Genomic DNA, 23248 nt, shown 5'->3' with positions numbered 1-23248 from the left:
AATATTTGGGAGGTGGGTTGGGAACGCTCTGGGACCAGTTGCTTAGTCTGGTGCTGTTGTCATACTGAAAAGCCAGGTTAGCCTGCCCCAGAAAGCTTTTTAATTCACGTGACTCTGATCTTTCTTGAGGTCACTCTTGGATCACCTGCCAGTGGTTCTAACCTGACATTGTGAGTGGGCTGACCTGGCACAGTACAGACTTCCCTTCTCTTGGCTTGAGTCTCTGATAGGTTACTGATGAGGATTCCCTCTTAAACAGGGTACTCGTAGAAAGGAAGCAGCTGGGCTCTGGAGGATCGGTTAGTTCCCTTTGCTTTTCTGGTTGAGAAAGGAGAGAAATTGGATCTTCATTATGTCTTCTGTTGGTTACTCTTGATTAAATCTTGTAGCAATATTTGCATGATAGAGCCACCAAGCACAGAATCGGACGGACCAATGCACATTAATGTACTTGTTCCTCATTTGAAACACGAGCGGAACAGGTCACCACCTCTGCTCAGTGCACTGACAGGAGACAAGTTACTCAGTCAACAAGCTTAACTAGTGTCAGTAGCAAAGGTGGCACCCACGCATGTGGAAGACAGGGTGGCAGAAGCTCCAGGAACACTGCCCTTACCTCCAGGTGTGCCAGGTGACTGCTTCAGGAGCACTTGGGGGAAGCATCTTGAAGAGACCACCTGTGGTTTTCTCTGGAAGGAAAGTAAAGCTTTTAGCCACTCTGACGCACTACTGAGACCTCTGAGGAGTTCTGAGACAGTGGTGTGGCTTAGCCACCTCTGCAGACCTTTGGTTTATCTTGGTTTGCCAGGCTGACTTTCATTCGGTGTGGACTTCTTCCAGAATGGGAAAAAGATTTTCAAGAAATTCCACCCTTCAGATAGTTCATAAATATCAGTATTTGTCATTCCATAGGGCGTTGGTGCTGAACCAGGAGTGGACAGATACAAGAAAAGATTGGGGCAGTAAAGTGGTAGAATCCGTCTTGATCATCGGATGACCTTTCAGGAAAGAAGGTGGGGACATTAGCTTTTCCCCCTTAGCTCCCCATTTTCTTCTTTCCCCCCCTTACCCTTTGCCCTTTATTTTCATTGGAAAGGTAATATGCAAACTCAGCACTTTACACCTGATGCTGCAGGCTTTGTGCCACGTAGAGTGCTGGATTCTGGGATGCTAACCTACATTGACAGAATTCCTAGAAAAATTATTGTCCATGTTTAGGGATTATCTAGAAACATGGCTGTGGGGCATTGCAGAAAATTTGAAGTGATTTGAAGACCTATGTCTATGTTGGGTTCGCTGCTAAACCGTTTGGTATAGCAGGGTGCTGACTTGTGGCCAGACTTGCTGGCTGTCAGCTCTCCTTTCTGGCTCTGTTAATGTTGAGCAAGTTACTTGAGCCTTTGAACTTCCCTGTGTTCCTATGAAATAGAGTTATATAGTACCTGCCTGCTGGTAGTACTTACACTGTATGATAAATAAGAAGCTGGGTAAAGCACAGTGGCCATCCTTAGCAATGACTCAGTGAGGGCAGAATACCATTTACCTATTATATTGCATGGGGAGACTCGTTCCCACATTGGAAGGATGGAAAGTACAAGTGGTGAGACCCAGCAGAATCTGTGCAGCTGTGCCCTTCTTTTCTCTGAGTGCATCTACTTAGTCTTGGTCTAACTAGCCCTCTCCTTTCCTCATCATTTATTGCTCTAGGCCTGATGATGATGTCATCTCGTTCAGTCTTTGCATTTCCTCCATTTTTTTCCCATTAATAAAACTGAGGGCCAGTGAGGGATATATTACTTGCCAAGGTCATGAGTCTAGAAAACCCTTGTCATTCTCTGCTTGCATAAAAATAGTCCCTAATTACTTAATGGAGCTTGTAAAATAAAACAAAAACACTGAGAGGCACGGACTCTGCTTTAGTTAAGACGCGATTCTCCCCACCACACTGCTCTTCATCTACCAGAGGTAATGGTTCCCAGCTCACCTCTTTCTCAAAATCCCATGGCCAGTTTTTCTTCCCTGATGGAAAGAACTTTGGAATGAGACCTAAGAAGACCCAGTGTAATCTCAGCTCTACTGTGAGCCCACACTGCTTGCTCCAAGGCCTTTCTGGTCCTATTCCCTCTTCAGTATAATGAAGAGATTGCTATGAACCCAAGAGTCTCAGCCTTTCTTCTGTTGCTGAATGTCCTGCTTGCCAATATCTCAGTGATAACTTCTTCACTCAGATCTCACACTCAGATACAGGACTGTTGTGATGCTGTTTCAGGCACCACCTGATTCTTCTCAGAAATGCTGGGGGAATACGGCATGGAAAGTGTAAACTTTTTCTAGTAACAGATCACTTGCATACTCTGTGTCCGTGCCCAGGCTACAGTTGGGAGGCCGCTCTGGAGCACCTCCTTCCATGCCACTATAGCCCCATCCCTCAGCCTGCACACAGTGGGAGCAGGGAGTGCAGCAAACAAGTATTCTCTGGCCATTGGAATTCTTAAGAAACCTTGCTCTTTTGAGTTGGAAGCATCAGAAAATCTTTTGTAAACACACAAGAACTTAGGTTGGCAATGAAGTGTCTTTATTCTGAGACTCGGGTTTATTCCTCATCTCTCCATTGCGTATGTGACACTGGATCTGCTCATTTCTAATCCGGCTTAAAACAATAAGCAGCCTGATGCTGGGCTGTGGTGGCCCATGTCATTAATCCCAGCACTTGGAAGGCAGAGGCAAGCGGTTTGTGGTTTTCGGCCAGCCTAGTCTACACAGCGAGTTCCAGGGCAGCCAGGACTGTTACACAGAGAAACCCTGTCTCGAAAAAACAACAACAAAAAAAAGCAGCCTACTTCTGCTAGAAAAACTAGGGATAGCGCACTCCTATCTCAAGCTTCTAATGATCTTCTGGGTTTTGTTACTTATGGACTTGTAACCATGCAGAGGTCAGATATTGTACTGTTTCTAAGACCTCAGGTGAGGTGTTTAGATGCTGAGAATTTTTAGGGAAATGGGGCCTAGGCCGTGGAATCCACATCGGCTGTAGTTAGCTGAGTGCCTCGTCTTCTGTTTAGTCCTGTAGCATTGTGACTACTGCCTGTGATGGCACATGGCTTTTTTTTTTCTTTTTCTGGGAAGAGGGGTAGAGACAGGGTTTCTCTCTAGTCCTAGAACTTGCTCTGTAGACCAGGCTGACTTCTTTATTCAAAGAGATCCACCTACTTCTGCCTCCTCAGTGCTGGGATTAAAGGTATGTGTGCCACCACTACCTGGCTTTTTGCATTGTCACTGAGGAAAATATTTGAAGATTTCAAGTAAGTACCTGTGTGACTTGCTTCCTGTTTCCGTGCCACTTCACCCTAGTCACAGCTTTCCATACAGATTAGCAATCGTGAGGGACACTGGGGAAGGTGTGAACTCCTCTATCTTGGGATTCGTGGCTGTGTATTTAAATGCTTGGCCTTTTAGCTGTTTCTTTAAAAATGTTTCGGGGGGGGGGGGGGGGGGGAGAGATGGCTCAGAGGTTAAGAGCATTGCCTGCTCTTCCAAAGGTCCTGAGTTCAATTCCCAGCAACCACATGGTGGCTCACAACCATCTGTAATGGGGTCTGGTGCCCTCTTCTGGCCTACATACATACACACAGACAGAATATTGTGTACATAATGAACAAACAAATAGATAAAGGAAAACTTTAAAAAAAATGTTTCAGGGGAGGCAGAGGCAGGCAGATCTGTGAGTTCAAGGCCAGCCTGGTCTACAAAACAAGTTCCAGATGAGCCAGGACTACAGTGAGGCCCTGTCTCAAAAAAAGGCAAGGTATTGGGAGTAGGCTTAGTGGTTTAATAGCACTGGCTGCTCTTGCAGAAGACTAGGTTTGGTTTCCAGAACCCATATGGTAGCTCACAACCATCTGTAACTACAGTTCCAGGGAATCAGATGCCCTCTTCTGACCCCTGTGGACCAGGCATTCATGTGCTATGCATACATATATACAAGCAAAACACATACAAAATTTAAAAAGTAAATATTGTAGATGGTCTTTATCAACATCAGACCATGGCAATTCTAACTGAAAACTAATGGAAGAGTGAAATCTGCAACAGTAATTAGATGTATTATGTTGTGTTGGCACGTTCAGGCCAGGTAAGAGTCATTGTTACAGCTGGGCAGGGGTAGGACACACCTTTAATCCCAGCACTGGGGACACAGAGGTAGGTGGATCTCTGAGTTCGAGGCCAGCCTGGTCTGTAGCGCTACACAGAGAAACCCTGGCTCGAAAATAAATAAATAAATAAATAAATAAATAAAAACATAGCCATTGTTACCAAAGAAAGAAGCTCTGATAGTCTGTGATATTTGTGATATATGATATATACAAATGGATGCAGACAAATCAATAACTTCAAAGTTGGTGGTTCTGTGGTAGAATTTGCATGCAAAGAATTGATCTCTCTGAAATTGTTCAATAATATAAAATAGAAAATACTGATATAATAACAGTTCATCTATCTTATTACTGGGCATGTTCATCAGTGCATTAACATGCTGGGGGCGGAGAATAAACTGTGGATGTGGGGGGGAGTCAGCTTTGCTTAATTGTCGTTTATCTCAGAAGATTCTCTTATATTTTTGGTCGTGAACCTAGCTTTTAACGGATGGGCCATCCCTCCAGCCCACTGAGAAGATTCTCAACCAGAGTTTACCAATACTTTTAGAGTGCTGAGGAAACCCTTTGCTGTATAACAGTCCAGATTGCCCTAAGGAATAAAATAGCAGATTACAGTGCCCTGTGTTCATATGGCATTGAAAGCAGCTACTTTATTTAGTAGTGTTTAGGACCATGTGGAAGAGCTGCACCCCTCTTCCCCCACCCTGCTCACATATTGGTAAAGGACATAGCTGCCTTCGTTTCAGGGGAGGCTAAGGACTCTTTAGTGAGGGGTGAAGGCGCTCCCCAAGGGCGGGTGACCGGAGGAATGGAGGTGCAGGTGACAGCAGTGACAGCGGCAGGGTGGGACGCTCTCTTATTTAAGGATTATTCAGCTGCGTTCGTTGGCTGCTTCCCTGACCTTGTCTGCTAGGCCCCATTGGAAAGAGTCTAAAAGAATATCAAACTCAAGTCAGCAAACGCTGCTAAATGCTGTGTGGTAGAAAAAGAACCCTAGTGAAAGTTGAAGGCTATGGGGAAAGGAAAAAATCTCAGGGACTACAGATTCAACACAATGCCCATCAAAATCCTAGCAAAATTCTTCAAAGACCTCGAAAGAACGGTACTCAACTTCATATGAAAAAGCAAAAAACTCAGGATAGCCAAAACAATCCTGTACAATAAAAGAACTTCTGGAAAGCATCACAGTCCCTGACTTCAAACTCTACTACAGAGCTACAGTACTGAAAACAGCCCGGTATTGGCATAAGAACAGACAGGAGGACCAATGGAACCCAGTAGAAGACCCAGATATCAATCCACACATCTTCAGTACCTGATCTTTGATAAAGAAGCAAAAAATATCAAATGGGGGGAAAGAAAGCATATTTAACAAGTGGTGCTGACATAACTGGATATCAACATGTAGAAGAATGAAAATAGACCCATATCTATCACCATGCACAAAACTCAAGTCCAAATGGATCAAAGACCTCTCAGCATAAAGCCAGCCACACCGAACCTTATGTAAGAGAAAGTGGGAAGTACACTTGAACGAATTGGCACAGGGAACCACTTCCTAACTATAACCCCAGCAGCACAGACACTGAGAGAAACAATTAATAAATGGGACCTCCTGAAACTGAAAAGCAAAGGACACAGTCAACAAGACAAAATGACAGCCTACAGAATGGGAAGAGATCTTCACCAACCCCACATCAGACAGAGGTCTGATCTCCAAAATATACAAAGAACTCAAGAAATTGGACACCAAAAGATCACATAATCCAATTTTAACAACAAAAAAAAAAAAGCCGGGCGGTGGTGGCGCACGCCTTTAATCCCAGCACTCGGGAGGCAGAGGCAGGTGGATCTCTGTGAGTTCGAGACCAGCCTGGTCTACAAGAGCTAGTTCCAGGACAGGCTCTAAAGCTGCAGAGAAACCCTGTCTCGAAAAAAACAAAAACAAAAACAAAAAACAATTTAAAAAAAAAATGGAGTACAGACCTAAACAGAGAACTCTCAGCAGAGAAATCTAAAATGGCTAAAAGACACTTAAGGAAATGTTCAACATCCTTAGTCATCAGAGAAATGCAAATCAAAACAACTCTGAGATTCCATCTTACACCTGAAAGAATGGCCAAGATCAAAACACTGATGACAACTTATGCTGGAGAGGTTGTGGGGAAAAGGGAACACTCCTGCATTGCTGGTGGGAATGCAAGCTGGTACAACCCCTTTGGATATCAGTGTGGCAATTTCTCAGAAAATTAGGAAACAACCCAGTAATACCACTTTGGGGTATATAGCCAAAGGATGCTCAATCATGCCACCAGGACATGTGCTCAACTATGTTTGTCATAGCCAGAACCTGGAAACAACCTAAATGTCCCTCGACCGAAGAATGGATAAGAAAAATGTGATACATTTACACAATGGAGTACTACACAGCAGAAAAAATAACGACAACTTGAATTTTGCAGGCAAATGGATGGAACTAGAAAACATTGTTTTGAGTGAAGTCACCCAGACACAAAAAGACAATTATCACATATACTCACTCATAGGTGGTTTTTAAACATAAAGCAAAGAAAGCCAGCCTACAAACCACAGTCCCAGAGAACCTAGACAACAATGAGGACACTAAGAGACTCAGATAGATCTAATCTACATGGGAAGTAGAAAAAGACAAGATCTCCTGAGTAAATTGGGAATCTTGGGGGAGGTTTGAGGGGGGAGGGGGAGGCAGGGAGGGGAGCAGAGAAAAATGTAGAGTTCAATAAATATCAATAAAATAAAAAAGGGGGGAATCTCAGGAATTAGTGAAGGAAAAATTGGTTTTGGCTCTGTCCACATTGTCTCTGTCAGGAGCACTGACCCCACACAGTTGCTGTGGTTGAGCATGTCCACACAGACTATGGATATCTGGATTTGGAGAAGATATCTCATACTGTTTTCCTCTCTTTCAGGTTTCAAGTGCCCCATTTGCTCCAAGTCTGTGGCTTCTGATGAGATGGAAATGCACTTTATAATGTGTCTGAGCAAGCCTCGCCTCTCCTACAATGGTAAGGGTTGTCTATCTAGTCTGCTTCCTGATGTCAAGATAAGTTGAACAGTAGGGGGCGTAGCCTCCAGGTGAGGGGACTCTATAGTTTTCTTTCAGCAGGTAGTGGGGAACCTGCTGTTTCAGGAGCCTTGGTTGTAAGTTGGAGTGCTGAGGAATGGCCCAGGAAGCCAGGTCCCTCAGGGATGTAGTGGTGAGAAGGCATGAATAATAAAAACCCAGGGACAGATACTGGGGTTCAAGCTAAAGAACAGAAAAGCAGAGCATCCAGCCACTGGCTCTTACCTCTACCTCAGACTGAAATGGGCAATCCTGCCTCTGTGAATCTTCAGAATGAGACTAAGTGTAAGAGCTGGTTCCTCCCATTTTATATTTTTCTCTAGTGCTGGGATTAAAGGTGTGCACCACCACTGCCCAGTTTCTGTGGCTATCTAGTGTGGCTGCTGGGAGTAAAGGTGTGTGCCACCACTGCCAGGCCTGTATGACTGGCTAGTGTGGCTGCTTTACACTCTGATCTTCAGGTAAGCTCTATTAAAACACAAATAATATACCACTATAAAATGCTCTTAGCATTTTTTGAGGATTGTGTTTCTCCTCAAAAATCTCAAGGACTAGAGCTATAGATCAGTGGTAGAATGGTTGCCAGACATGCACAAGGCTCTGGGTTCTATTTTATCACACACACACACACACACACACACACACACACACCATTATAGTTTGTCAATTTTAGATTTTCCAACAAGATTTTGTTCTTATAAGAACTTGCTGGCCAAAGGATGGCACGTTGTATGTCTTGGTACATGCAGCCTGAAGTTCCTGAAGATCAGCTCCAAGGCAGACTGTGGCCCTGTCTTTCTTCCCAGACAGCCTTTCCTTTTCTCTGTGACAGCTCTGTTCCTGGGTCTGTTTCTTTAGCCTTCCCCTGCTCAAGCTCAGCTTTGTCCCGTTACCCATCTCCGCCTGGGACCATGGAGGGAGAGGGCTTTTCCCCGTATCTCATAGCGTGCTGCAGTCATAGCCTCAAGTACTGTATTCACTCTGTCCTACATGTGTTGAGACCTTATGAAGACTATTTTGTCCTGTGACAAAAAAATGAGAGCTCTCTGTAGACACTGCCTTTGCTGTCCTAGGACAAAGACGCTTCACAGGGGTGTTGGCCTGAGGGAACTTGGCTTTTAGAGTCATTAAGGAGAACTTTGTAATAAAGTCTGTGGCAGACAAAGTGCTGTCAGGACTACGTAAAACAAAGTCACCTCACATGCTCATGTGGTCTCCAGTTTATTTCCCAGAATAACCAGGTCTTCCTGTACCATCACTGAGTGACTGGTCTGTCCTCACCAACAACTGGGGGAGCCCCTTAAAGCAGTGGTTCTCAACCTTCCTAGAGTTGCCATTGTTTTAATATCATTTCTCATGTTGTGGTGACCACCCCCACACAATTAAATTATTTTCGTTTCTACCTTATAGCTGTAATTTTAATACTGTTAAGTAAGAATCATAATGTAAATGTCTGATATGTAAAATATCTGCTATGTGAAAGGGTCTTTGGGCCCATATGTTGAAAACCATTGCCTTAGAGGAACAGAAGACTGGCCATCTGAGACAGCGCCACTGTGGTTCTCCCTCTGAATCTTGGTTTTCCTTTATCCTTTACATGAGAAGCCACCTCCCCCTGTCTATAAGATATAGGCAGTTAAGGGTTGTCTCGTAAGAGCCAGTCTTTTCTCACCAGAGATAGGGAGGCCAGATACTCCAGCCCTGTGAGTAGAGTTTATCCTGTGCACAGGACGGATGGAGAAAGGAGGCTGTAGCAGCGTGAGCATGTCACGTTGAGTCTTCATTTTGTTCATGTAAGAGAACAGTGTTTGGGCTGAGTGTGGTGACTCTCGCCTTTAATCCCAGCACTCTGGAGGCAGGTGCAGGAGGGTCTCTGGGTTCCAGGACAGTCAAGGATACACAGAGAAACAGTGGGGTTCTTGGGGGGCAGTGTTTGCTACCTGGGTTTGTGTATGACTGGAACCCCTAGTAAATGTTTTGAATTCAGACAAAACATGAACTCTTGGGTTCTTAGGCCAAAGCTTTGAAGGCAAGAACTCTGGGCTTACTTTGATTTTACTGGTAACATATTCTACCTAGTTTCTCATCACCCCAATCTACTTATCTACTTTAACAAAAAAAAAAAAAAAAAAAAAAAATGGGTCTGAAAAGATGGCTTAGCAGTTAGGAGCTTTGCTGCTTTTCCAGGGGACCTGAATTCAATTCCCAGGACTCATGTGCCAGGTCATAGACATCTGTAACTCCAGCTCCAGAGGATCAAATGGCTTCTCGTTCCCACAAGCACCAGGAACACCTGTGGTACGTACATAGACGTACATACAGGTTATACACTTGAATAAATCTTTAGGATACAAGTTCTAAAAGAAGAAAGTAAGGAGGGAATCTGGCTGTAAGCCATGAGCTTATGCTCTCTCTGGAAAGGGGCGATGTGAAGCTTTCTTCGGTGGTGGTGAAGTTCTGTTTTCTCATCTGTAGTGCCTGGAGGGACTGCAGAGCTCGCTTAGTGGTTAAGAGCACTTGTTCTTGGCAAAGGACCAGGCTTGCTTCTCAGCACTCACATGGAGGTTCACCACCTCCTTGGACACCAGGCACACATGTGGTGCATAGACATACATGCTCGTAAAACACTTACACAGAATAATAAAATAAATCTTTTTTTAAAAAAATGTAAGTAACCAGAGGGCTGAGAATGCAGTTCAGGGGTAGAGTGTGTGAGGCTCTGAGTCTCATTTCCAGAAGTAGGAAAAGGAGTGGAAAGACGGGGAGAGTAAGCACTGTGAACTGGAAAGCAAGCCCTGGAGACCAAAAATGCATACACATTCACTCACACCTTCCACTGTTGCAGGCACAATTGAGGAAATTTCTATAAAATTTATGATAGTTATGGAAGATGAAATTTAGTTAACCACCAAAGAAAAAAGTAGAGCCTCTTAAATGAAGCAGATAGAAAGTAGTATTTTTCTTATTATGAGGTTTGGCCCAAGTGGAGGGTTGGAAGGCCTCCAGTAGTTGCCTGCCTGATTATTTTTTAAAATTTAGGGAAAGCAAGACCAGTTTTACTAGTCTAACCAGGGCTCAGAGAAAAAGAAAACTGGCACCTAGTGCTGCTAGGGCAAGGACTCAGCCAGGGAGTCCCTGCTGGGGGAACAAGGGAGCCAAACCGCAAGCAAGCAGCCATTAGTATTCTTACCCTTCCGGGCCTTCCTGTGGTAGCCCTGGAACCTAGGACTCCTAGAAGCTGAGGGAGTTACAGAGAAGAGAGGAAGGCGGTGAGGAGCCTCTAGGTAAACTTGATTGCCTTCAATTCCTAGATCTTTCCTTTCCTAAACTCTCTGGCCGTCATACTGCCCAGATAGCAATACAGAAGCTCCTGAGTTGGAGGTATGACTTTTCCTTAGCAGAGAGCATTGTGGTGGAGGCGCACACCTTTAATCCCAGCACTCAGGAGGCAGAAGCAGGCAGATCCCTAAGTTTGAAGTCAGCCTGGTCTATAGAGTGAGTTCCAGAACAGCCAGGCTGCACAGAGAAACCGTCTCAGCAAACCATACAAACACAGATTAGAGAGAAAATGAAAGAAGGAGGAAAAGGAAAGGAAGGAAGAACAAAGGAAGACAGAAGAAGGGATATTCTTTTGAGGCAGGTGTTTTGCTACAGTGTCAAGGTCATGGCGAACAGTATGCTGCTTCAGTAGAGTCCCGTAGTGCAGGCCCATGCCTGGCTTTTTGCTTTATGATGTTCTCCTCCTTCTTTGCCAAGAGGTATTACCCTATCTTCAGAGTTCTGAAAATGCTTTTGTGTGAGCTCACTTCCTTTCGGCCTTCCTCCTTTCCTTTCTATTTATTCTGTGTCCCGTGTGTCCACACCCACATGTGGGATTATACTGTTGCACTCAAGTGGAGGCCAGAAGACAACATAGCGGGGACTCTGTGGATTCCAGGGCTTGGATTCATGTTGTCAGGTTCTGCAACAAGTTACCCACCATGCCGTCTTGCTTGCCCAGCATACTTTCTTGGAGGAAGTGGGACATGTGGGTGAATGTAAAGGCCAGAGGTTAACATCAGATGGCTTCCTCACTTTTAATTTCTTTTAGATTTACTTTTTTAATTTTATGTGTATGAATGTTTATGTGTGTATGTACACCATACATGCCTAGGTGCCTTTAGAGGTCAGAATAAGGTATCATATTCCCTGGAACTCAAGTTACGGGTGTTGTGAACCTCTAGGTGGGTGCTGGGAACTGAACCCAGGTCTTCTGCAAGAGCAGCAAATGCACTTAACTGCTGAGCCCTCTCTCCAGTCCTCTCTTCCTGTTCTTTGAGATGGGGTCTCTCACTGAACCTGGAGCTCATGGATTTGGCTAGGCTGACCAGCTAGTGAACTCTAGGGATCCTCCTGTCTCTGCCTTTTTTGGTGCTAGAATTAGAGAAACATGCCAACATGCTGGGTTTTTAGACAGGTGCTGGGAAAATGAATGCATATTGTGCCTGAGTAGCGGGTACTTTACCAACCGAGTCATCTCCCTAGCCCACAGAAGCTCTAAGAGGCTAGAGGAGGGGACACTGCATGGAGAAACTGGAAACTGCTTTGTGACTATGAAACATCTCAGGCCTTTATTTAGTTGGCTTTATCCCTCTGGGTATCCTCATTGCAGCCAAATTTGTCAAAACATTTGATTGCACCTCATAAAATCCAAGGGCATTGGGACAGGGCACTTTTGCTGTTAGGAGGCACTCTGCTTAAGATCTGTCTGGATAGTAGGACACTCCAGCGTTACTAGGAAAGGAGTCTGAGATACCGTGTCGTGTCTGTGAACACACTGGACCAGTGGCAGCTCTACTCGCCAGAGATGCTGTAAGACCAGACACTCATCTGTGCCTAAGCTATACCTTCTACTAGGAGTTTTCCCTTTGGCTTCCATCCTCCTGACTGGCATGCCACAGGGGGAACTATAGATGCACACCCTTGCTCTTAGCCAACTCTGAGCTTCACCTCAGCCTTCTGTCCTAAGCCCCATGCCACCAAGAGTTCTGGGGCCCCTTGGTGAGTGCCTTGCCAGAATACTCCATGGGTCAGCTAAGTCCTGCCCTATCCATTGTGAACACCTGGGGACCCCCATACACCTCACAGAAATGGAAAACTTTAGCTCCCTGTGAGATGGGTAGTGTTTTTAAGCCACAAGGGAAGTTGCTTGTGTGGCCTGGACCTTTGTTTTATTCTTTGGAGCCTGTCCTGGAACTAGCTCTTGTAGACCAGACTGGCCTCAAACTCACAGAAATCCACCTGTCTCTGCCTCCCAGTGCTGGGATTAAAGGCATGCGCCACCACTGTGGCCTGGACCTTTAAACGAGACGGGTAGGGTAGCAAGAACTCGGGCTTGAGAGTCATGGCCACCTAGCAGCTATGTAGATGTTCCTCTGCCTGGGTCAAACAAGGGCTCTTTTCCTCCTCCTCCTCCTTGGCTTTTCTTTGATAGATGACAGGTGTCTAGGGTGTCGTACCTGATCTTAGAGCGCAGAGGAGTGCCATTTCATCCATCTCTACCCATCATAGGCCTTACATCTCCTGTTTGGCTGTTCTAAGTTGGTTCCCTAGTGTGGTCGGAGGCCCTGGCACCAGTACTGTCTGGTACTACCCCAGGCAAGCCACTTCCTCCTTGGTCAGTGACATTGGTTGACTTTGCTCATGGCATCAAGACAGTTGGGAGCAGCTCCGGAGGCACCAAGAAAAGAACAGAACCCAAAGGCAAAGCTTCTCTTTGTTCCTGTCTTTCCCTCGCCCAGCTTTTGCTGAGCTCCCTCCTCCAGGGCATGTCTAGGAGCACTTGAGTCCATCTGCACTGTCATCACCGTGTGTACCGGGTCCAGGGTCCTTGGCTTTGTACCCCAGAGTCCTGTCAGATGAGTATGGAAGTCTCACAGAAAGGCTTGATAGCCAAGCCTGCTTCACCTGTTTCCAACCCCAGGCACATCTGCAGCTGCTCATTCTCAGAACCCCAATGATTGAAACAGGAAGTTTTAAAGAAACCTCTTGAGAATGTGTGCTCTTCCTGCCCTCTGCTTCCTGGGTTCTGGGCTAGGTCCACACCTACTGGATCCCCCACACTATCAGATCCTAAGCCTCTTTTTATTTGTGTGTGTGTGTGTGTGTGTGTGTGTGTGTGTGTGTGTGTAGGTCAAAGAACAGCTTGACAGCAGTTGGTTCTCTTCTTTCACCATCTGGGTCTGGAGAGCAAACTCAAGTCTTCAGGCTTGTAGCAGGCACCTTTATGCTCTAAGCCATCTTGCCAACCCAGATCCCAAGCCTCTATTTCTTCGGGCTGCCCTAGAACCTCCAGGCTGCCTTTCACAGCCTCAATCCCAGAGTTTCCTGCTCTCTGCAGTGTGTCAGCTTGACAGGGTAGCTGCAAGGTTCTTTCTTCATACCGTGCTGTAGACACTCGGGCTGGCTGGTAAGGTGCACATAGAATTGCTTTGTGAAGAGGCCATGAAAAATCTGCATTAATCAACAGGTGTTCAAGTCTGAGCCTGCCAGTCCTTCACTGACCGTGCTCAAGGTCCTACATGTGGATACTCAGTGAATCACCTTTGCTCTCCCTGCTCTAGCTTGATGTATGTTTTGAAGAAAGAAAAGTCAGATCAGTCCTGTTGAGGAAGAAAGCCTCTGAGCCAGATCTCCATATCTGCTCCCAATCCCAGACTAGCACCCTGGGGGCCACACGGACCCTCAGAGCCGGTGCAGATGGAACAGTGAACACAGATTGGACATAGGAGTCTAACTTGCTTCTTGGGTTTATTGCTGAGTTACCCATTGGTAGAGGATTCCGAAGGAAAACTGGGACGAAAAGTATGAAGGTCTCTAGCCTGAAAGCTCACATCAGGGGTGAGATGCGCCAGAGAATGGGAAGAAAAGATGACTCCACCGTCTCTAAACTAAGCGAGTTTTCCTCCCATCTCTGTTGAGAATTTTGTTCTCCAGTATGTTACCATGAAAGCATCAGGCATATCAAAATTGAAAGACTTTGCAGTACACACATGTTGCCTGGGCCCTGCTTTTTTTTTTTTTTTTTTTTTTTTTTTTTTTTTTTTTTTTTTTTTTTTTTTTTGGTTTTTCGAGACACGGTTTCTCTGCAGCTTTAGAGCCTGTCCTGGAGCTAGCTCTTGTAGACCAGGCTGGTCTCGAACTCACAGAGATCCACCTGCCTCTGCCTCCCGAGTGCTGGGATTAAAGGCGTGCACCGCCACCACCGCCCAGCTTGGGCCCTGCATTTTATTACATCTTCTTTGTCTACTCATAGTGCATCTTACCCTTTGAATACTTTCTCAAGTAAAATGTGAATTCAGTTGTCTTCCGTCAGTGTTCCATTGCTGTGAAGCGACGCCATGACCACAACAACTCTTAAAAAGTAAAACATTTAATTAGGACTGACTGACAGTTGAGGGGTTAGCCCATCATCATCATGGCAGGAAGCATTGTAGCACACAGGCAGACATGGTGCTAAAGAGGTAGCTGAGAGTCCTACATCTGGGTCAGCAGGAGCAAGAGACAGTGGGCTTGACCAGTGTTTGAAACCCCAAAGCCTACCCCTAATGGCACATTTCCTTAAACAAGGCCATAACTCCTAATTTCTGTCAGGGTACACCACTCCCTAATGACCAAACATTCAAATATATGCACCCATGAGGGCCATTCCTATTCAAACTACCACAACAGCGCCCTTCTTTATATCCGTCTGTCTGTCCTTTCTTTCTTTGACTTCTTTCTTTCTTTCTTTCTTTCTTTCTTTCTTTCTTTCTTCCTTTCTTTCTTTCTTTCGCTTGTTGTTGTTTGAGACAGGGTTTCACTGTGTAGCTGTCCTGGAACTCACTCTGTAGACTAGGCTGACCTTGAACTCAGAGATCGACCTGCCTCCAATTCCCAACTGCTAAAATTAAAGTCTCCATCACCACACCCAGCTTCAGTGTACTTCTTTGTTGAGGATTTTAAGTATAAAAGTAATATGTGTTCAAGCATTCAAAGCAATATAAAAGAAGATTAGTGTACTTGGAATCCTACTTTGCTGTCACTTTATTTTTCCAGATTTTTCTTTGTCTGCACTAAGTTACATATGGTACCTAGTGCTTTGAATGGATGGGATTGGCCACTTTAGGGTTTTCTTCTACTTACCAAATTTGAAGTATGAGGTGACAGTGTAGTGACCAACCATTGTCCATCTCCTTTCTGAGTTTATATTGTTCTTCCTGTTGTACCTGGCTTAGCTAAATCTTAAAAGAGGAAGTTATGACCATAAGTGGCCAGGAAACCAAGTGACTTCTCTCACAACTCCTACGGATAGGAATGTCAATATCAAATTTTATCTATTTTATTTCTTTTCCCTGGGACTCTTAAGTAGGGGACTTTGAACCTATAAATAATTGTTCCCCCCCCCCCTCCTTGAAACAAGGTTTCTCTGTATAGCCCTGGCTGTCCTCAAATTCACTCTGTAGACCAGACTGGCCACCAACACAGAGATCTACCTGTCTCTGCCTCCCAAGTGCTGGTGATGTGGGAGGGTCTTCTGTTTTGTTTTGATTTCATTGGTTAATAAAGAAACTGCCTTGGCCATTTAATAGGCCAACCCTTAGGTAGGTGGAGTAGACAGAACAGAATGCTGGGAGGAAGAGGGAAGTGAGGCAATCGCCATGCCTCTCCTCTCTGGGTCAGTCGCCATGAAGCCAGCCACCAGGTGAGACATGGCTGAATCTTTCCCGGTAAGCCACCACCTTGTGGTGCTACACAGATTATTAGAAATGGGTTAAGCAATATGAGAGTTAGCCAAAAAGAGGCTAGATATAATGGGCCAGGCAGTGTTTAAATGAATACTATTTGTGTGTTGTTATTTCGGAGCATAAGCTAGCCAGGCGGCCGGGAGCCGGGCGGCAGGAACGCAGCCCACAGCTCCTTCTACATGCTGGGATTAAAAAAGGCATGCACCACCACTGCCCAGCCAAATAATTCATATTTTATGGTCCTTAATAGTTTTTTTTTTCCACCAAAATAATCAAGATACAAACAGCAGTGGAAAGAGAGGTCACCAGAACAAAGGACCCCAATCCTGCACCATTCTTAGAGTTCCTGAACAATGTCAGGATGTGACTTCTCTGGGCTTCCTCGTTCACAAGATAAGCATAACACTGTGCCTTGCTTAGCTTGTAAGATCATGCAACTCAAAGGAAAACATAGACACAGAATTTCATTATGTATCATTACTTCAGTTTGGGACTGGTGGCCTGTGTTGTGGGAAGTGATTTCAGCTCGTCTTCCTTAACAGCCATAACCTGCTCACTTAGTCTTTTGTTGTGGTTTGGGGGATTTCCAGGTGATTCCACATCACCTCTTCATTACCAGACCTGACTATGGGTTTATTAAACTTTCTCCTTGGACAGTCTCTTTAGTCTCTTCTCTATATGTTTTGCCCCACATCTATTCTGAACCCCATATCTAGACTAAAGTGAACTTCTGGGAGTCTCCATTGGTATGTCCCTGTGGAGACAGATACTCAGCAGACACCTTGATTCGTCTCTCAAACCTTGCCTTTCCTGTGGCGTCTCTTACAGACATGTGCATGCTATTGCCCTACCCTTGTTAACACGCGTGCTGTTGCTGCTTGCTCAGAGTTGGCTCCAGAATGCGATCCCCATCTCCACCTCTGCTGCCTCTTGGCTAAGCAAAGGAGACTGAGGTCCCACAGCACAGCACGAATCTGCCTTTGGGACTTGGTTTCACCCCTGCCTGTGACTCCCTGAGTCTCTTTGTAACCTGTCTTAGCAGACTTCCTGAAGTTCCCAGGTGTCTGACACTGTTTCCTTTGCCTGAAATCTAATCCCTCCTACCCCAGACCATGCCTTTGGCTCACATCACCGTGACTTCTCCAAAGCTGTCCTTGAACAATCTGAGTAAGGGCTTTTCTTCCCTACTCCTACTGCCTGGATTTCTGGTCAGAAGGCTCTTACAGTTACTACAAATTTCTCCCATTGCTGTGTCCCCTGCACACGAAGCATAGTGGTTTAACTCATGCAAGTAGTTCCTGGACCTGTGTTTGATCTGTGCCACCCACCTGCTGGTGACTAACCCTGTTGGTCTCCCTGTCTGTCTATCTTGCAGATGACGTGCTGACTAAAGATGCGGGTGAGTGTGTGATCTGCCTGGAGGAGCTGCTTCAGGGGGACACGATAGCCAGGCTGCCTTGCCTGTGCATCTATCACAAAAGGTACAAGGGCCTGTTGAGTACAACTCTGACACATCCCACATCCAAGGGGTAGATGGCCTTCACCAGCCATCCAGTCCTCTCTGGTTATGGGATGGTCTGTATACCCTCTGCTCTCTGAAAGGGGTCAGGCATCTACTGTGGTGACGGAGGGCTCAGTCATTGCAAGGGCAGGACAGAGGTGAATTGCTCAGGGCTCAGCTCTGCTGCAGCAGTTCAGATGGTAGGAGCTGTGGGCAGACCTAGCTTGGAGGTATACAGGATCCCACCTGGAGCTTGGCTCCCTTCCCTCTGAACCCTGCCCTTCAGAGAGAGGTAGCAAGGGTAGAACAGCTGTCCTTGCTGGCCTGTGCGGCACCCTCCTCCTGCAAGGGCCAAGAGGCAGGAAAAGGCACTACCTGTAAGTCCTGAGCTCTGCTATAATTAGCCAGGCCAAAGTTTGTCCTCTGCCTTCAGCGGTTGCCTTTGTTGCTGGTTTTTCCCTAACTGGAAAGGAGACACCTCCTTGCCCGGGACAGGAGCACACCACCTGCTCTCTGCTCCTCCAGCCCACGCTGGCACTGGGGCTTTTCTAAGCCCAGCCCAGGACTGCTGGGCTTCAGTTTCACAGCTGTGCCTGGTGTGTGAGTGGCCTGGAGAGAACTGTGGTTCTTGGTGCCGTTTCCACCACAACCCTGCAGCATCCAGAGAGGCACTAACCAGAGCCAGGAAAGAAAACCCTTGGCCCTAAGCAAATTACCTGTTTGGTTACTGTCTTTGAAAATGCTGAGATACGGGTTTACAAATCAGGACAGTGTCTTGGAGCACTTGTTTCTTCTTTGATGCAGACAGCCCTCTATAAACACTGGAAGGTTTACAGCAATGTCAGAGAGCCCAAGGGTCCAGCTTCCCTTCCTACTGTTATAGCCAAGCTTCTGAGAGAGGTGCCCTCATCATTCCTCATCTGGTCCCACTTCCTGCGCCGCCTTTGAGCCAGTTAATCTGCTGTTCTATGTAGTCCACCTCTGCTCACCTTCTTAGTGTTAACTGTTGCTATCCTGGGCTTCTTGTACTTTGACTTTGGGCTTCAGGAGGCCACTCTTGCCCTTTCTGCAAAACCAGATGGACCAGAGCCTGTACCTACTCTGCTGAGCCGGAGCATTCTTTTTTCTTCCCCAAAGATTTATTTGATTTATCAAGACAGGGTCTCACTGTGTAGCTTCAGCTATCCTGGAGCTTACTCTGTACACTAGACTGTCCTTGAACTTACAGAGTTCTCCTGCTTTTGCCTCCCAAATGCTAGGATTAAAATTGTGCACCACCACCACCTCCAGCTTATTATTTGATGTACATGGATATTTTGCTTGCATGTATTTATGTAGTAGGAGCGGCGGGCTGCGTTCCGCCGCCCGGCTCCCGCTCAGCTAGCTTTACACCCAAAATAACAATACACAAATTGTATTCTTTTAAACACTGCCTAGCCCATTTTCTCTAGCCCCTTACTGGCTAACTATCACATCTTGATTAACCCATTTCTATTCATCTGTGTAGCACCACGAGGTGGTGGCTTACTGGGAAAGATTCTAGCCTACATCCGTCTCAGGTCAAAGAATCATGGTGTCTGCCTGAGGCGTCTGCCTCATTGCCTTCTTCCCAGCATTCTGTTCTGTCTTCCCTGCCTACGTATGCTCTGACCTATCAGGCCAAGCAGTTTTCTTTATTAATTAACCAATGAAACAACATATAGATAGAAGACCCACCTACATCATATTTATATGATGTATGTGCCTGGTGCCCACTGAGACCAGAAGAGAATATTGAATCCCTATTAGCTGGAGTTAATGTTTTTGAGCCACTATGTGAATGCTAGGAACCAAACCTGGCCCTTTTGAAAGAGCAGCAAGGTCTCTTACCCACTGAGCCATTTCCCCAACCTCCAGGATCGTGTGTGTGTGTGTGTGTGTGTTAGCTTTAAATTGTGTATTTGTCTGTGCATCTATGTGTATGTGCATCTGAGTGCAGGGGCCTACCAAGACCAGAAGGATCAGATTCCCTGGGGCTGCATTTATGGGGCGAGTGTGAACCAGAAGACATGGATGCTGTGAACCGAACTTGGGTTGTCTAGCAGAGCAGCATGCACTCTCAGCTACTGACCCATCTCTCAAGCTCCCCTCTGCCCCTGCATCCTCAGATCATTCTTGATAGTCTTCCCTTCCCTGCTTCCACAAGGTGGGGGGGGGGTGCATAATCATTTCTCCCTGGGGTCCCTTCAGGAAAGATTTGGAAAGCCCTTCCCGAGAGTCCAGCCCCTTGACAGCCCCCTTGGCAGGAACAGTGTTATCAGCAGCTGACGTGTCTCCCCTTTTACCCGCTCCAGCTGCATAGACTCCTGGTTTGAAGTCAACAGATCTTGTCCAGAGCACCCTGCTGACTGACCCTGCTAGGCTGGCTTGCTGACTCCTCTCAAAGGTGAGCCCATACTTGGTGGGGGCTCTGGGCTTACAGAGTCAAGTTTCTGGGCGCTGGGGAGAGGGGCCAGGCTGCCTGATATATACCCCTCCAAGAAGAATGCAGTGAGCAGTTCCCAGGATGTAGAGGGATTGATTTTCCTGGGGAAACATAAGAGAGGGACCGTAGCCTGCTCATGAAGAACTCAGTGCAAAGGTAGAATCCACTCCTTTCCCTGAGGAAAGGCAGAAGGATCCCCTGCAGAGCGCATGGGCTGAAGCAAGGAAACCAGTCGGGCTCTGCAGCTGTCTCCTTGCTCACCTCTCCGAGGCTTCCAAGGCTCTGTTTCTTTAGAAATGGGAGAATCACTAAACAGAGGCTGTGGAACATGCACTGTCACTGCCCAGTGCTTGTCTGAGATCTTTTCACTGCTGTTCTTCCACCTGAGGGCCCTCCATCCACTGCACAGTGTCACAGTAGCAGCAGCCAGCATGACAGCTCCTCCCACACGTGCATATGTACCCAGCGTAACTTCTCATGGCCTCCCCAGGGTACCTTGTTCAACTGCTGACCCCTCTCCAGTCCCCCACCTGTGCTTTCTGAGGTCTATGCTGGCATATTGTCTCTCTCTTTTTCCCCCCACCCTTGGCAATCAGAGCATAAGTCCCAGAAAAACCAGTAGCCTATTTCTACTTCATCTCACATCCAGAGATTTGGGGGGATTGCCTTTCTTCTCTTCCTCTCCTTGTTCTGTTTTCTTTTGTTAGGTTTATTTTATTTATTCCAAGTAAATGCCCAGACCAGCTGACGGTGTCAGGCAAATCAGGGACATTTGCTCTTTTTACCTTCACCTCAAAATCTGATGACATGGGGAGAAGACAAAGCAAGGGTGAGAGTGAGGCAGGGGACTGGACCCTGGCTTCAGAATGCAGGTCCAAATGGCCCGCATGATGTTTGGCTTCCGGGGCCTTCCTGGACTGAACCAGACGCCCCGGCCGACCAGCCTGCCCTCAGAGGGACACGCTGCTGCCACCGTGAGATGGAGCAGCAACTCTCGGCCAGATGGAGCACGACTGACTTCTTCCGACCCACACAGGGACAGACAGCCCTGTTCCTGGGAGGAGGCTCCTCGGACACTGGACAGAGCTGAGCTTGGGACACCAGAGGGAACAGGGCACCCCTTCTGCACTGACTTCCAGAAAATGGTCCTCCTTCCTCCCTGAGGACACCAACTGGATGAGAGCGAGTCTGAGAGAAGAATGAATTGACCTCTATCCTTCCCCTCACCGTCAACCCAGGAGGGAAAGGGCATTTTCTTTTTCACCTTTGAAAGGCGTTGTGGGTCTGTCTTTAAAGTGTTTACAACAACAAAAAATTATATAAAAAAAAGTCTAGTGTCGACTGGTGTTTTCCCTCGTGATGTTTACAGATTGCTGTTTGCTGCCCAGCTAAAACCCACTCAGTGACAGAACCAAGCATAGCCATGTCTTCACTGCTAGCACTCTGAGAGCGGGCGGGCACTCGGTCACTTCCTTTGCCCAACCCCCACTTGACTCTCTGTGTACCAACCTTTCTACTTTGGGGGATTTTTTTGTTTTCTTGTTTTTCTGTCCCATCTTTCTGGCTTCGTTTTGCACTTTTCTCCCCTTAGTACCCTGGTACCTTGATTTCCTTGCCAAAAAAAAGAAAAGGAAGACGAAGAAGAGCCCATCAAGGACGCTTCCCCTTCCATTCCCATGTCTTTCCTGCCTTTCCTCCTGGATCTGGTCCAATCAGAGGATTTAACAATCACAAATACACTGAAAAAAAGCCTGGACATTTTTCTTAGGCCCTTGTGGTTTTGTTTTGTTTTCCCTTGGGAAAACATAAGACTTATTTAAAGGAACATGTACTGCTCCCCGTTTTCAGGCACACTGAGAACATTTTAGCCATTGATATTCACACGTGGCATCAGCCCATGCAGGATAGGTTTCTGTATTTATATATTAAAATACAAAAAAAAACCTTATAAAATATTTTAAAGATGTTCAAAGCTCGGGAGAAAAGCTTTTCATCAGTCAAGGTGTTTTGATATGGTATTAAAATATCTATAAAAGATACACTGTGTGATCTTATTTTAATGAAGTGTTGTACACAGTCGAGGAGTAGAGGGCAGAGACAAGTTCCCTCTGTCCACCTCCCCAGCCCAGCACTCCCGTAGCACCTGGAGTGGCTCTTAGCCACACCTGGGCCGAGGTTGGGCAATGGAGAGGCTCAGGTATGGCTTTCAAGTTTATGAATTCTTAAGTAATTGTCAGTTTACTGTCATTGCTGATTGTGAGGGAATGTTTCCGGTAAGATAGTCAGGGGCAAAGATCTTGCAGTCATCAGGTGCTGCAAGGATGTGGGCACCTCCAGGTGCCAACCCTGCCCACCCTTCACAGCCTCTGCTCCCCATCCTGTATTCAGCTTGCCCGATGCTCCATCCACAGCTCAGTGCTGACTCATGGGCATGCTTCACTGAGGCCCAGAAAGAGGCCTTGGTTTGGAGCTGTGCCAGCTCAGTGTCTGAACCAGAACCAGCCACTCAGCCTCATAAACGTTGGCAAATTGCAGGCTGGGCAGGAAACTCAGGGCAGGGCGGCAGTGCATACCTGCCCCATCTCCTAGCCAGGTTCCGGGAGTTGCATTTCAGGGCCTCCTGCAGAGCCAGCTGGGGAAAGCTCTGGAGGGAGATGGCTACAGATCTGTGCCGTGGCCATTTCCAGACCTGCCCCTGTACTGCTGCCTCAGGGCCCAGTCCCAACAGGCCCTCAAGTTTGGACTATGCTACCATTCTTGCTCTGAGGTCACCTTGCCTCAGATGCCTCCTGAAGTACCTACTCTGTGCGGACATTTGTTGGCCAGTGGGCACATGTGAGCCCACGCAGGCAGGCAGGCAGGCAGGCTCAGAGAACTGAATGCTTTAGAGTCTGAGTGTTGAGACCTCGGGACCTGAGCTGTGAGCACTGTTAATACTGGAAACTGCATTGTCTGTGCTGGGGCATTTTACTTCTTGGCAGAATGGTGAGGCGGTACCTTCATCTGAACTTGATCCCTTGCATGTGAAGTGGGGACACAGTGATGCAGCTCGGTCGAGTGAGGGTCAGGATTCTGCCCCAAGACCTGGCACATACACAGCAAGCTTCCTTGTAGCTTTGTCACTGCAAAGGGCACTGTTCTATCCCCAGCACCTCCAGCTTCTGCCTGGCAACTGTGTCTCCCTGTTCTATATATAATCCTACCAGCAGAACTGGCAGGGCAGGGCCGAGCCCTGAAAGCAATCTCCTTGCCTGACCC

At 46.7% G+C, this 23248-nt stretch overlaps 1 protein-coding gene across 2 annotated transcripts in view; it reads left to right on the top strand.

The window, feature by feature from the left end:
* Positions 1-21329, top strand: part of Znrf1 (zinc and ring finger 1) — a 94383-nt gene extending 73054 nt beyond the window's left edge. The window contains exons 2-5 of one of the 2 annotated variants that reach the window (XM_038312361.2): positions 7106-7201; positions 17401-17506; positions 19860-19951; positions 21027-21329. In XM_038312361.2, the coding sequence (XP_038168289.1) occupies positions 7106-7201; positions 17401-17506; positions 19860-19917 (260 nt within the window). In that variant the 3' untranslated portion in view covers positions 19918-19951; positions 21027-21329. Of the gene's footprint in view, positions 1-7105; positions 7202-17400; positions 17507-19859; positions 19952-20697 lie in introns of both variants that reach the window. The other variant, XM_038312362.2, reaches the window with a different exon arrangement.
* Positions 21330-23248: the final 1919 nt, after the last annotated feature.

Source organism: Arvicola amphibius, chromosome 15 (genome assembly GCF_903992535.2).
Source record: "Arvicola amphibius chromosome 15, mArvAmp1.2, whole genome shotgun sequence".
Taxonomy (NCBI): Eukaryota; Metazoa; Chordata; class Mammalia; order Rodentia; family Cricetidae; genus Arvicola; species Arvicola amphibius.
This window is presented reverse-complemented; position numbering and strand designations above follow the sequence as displayed.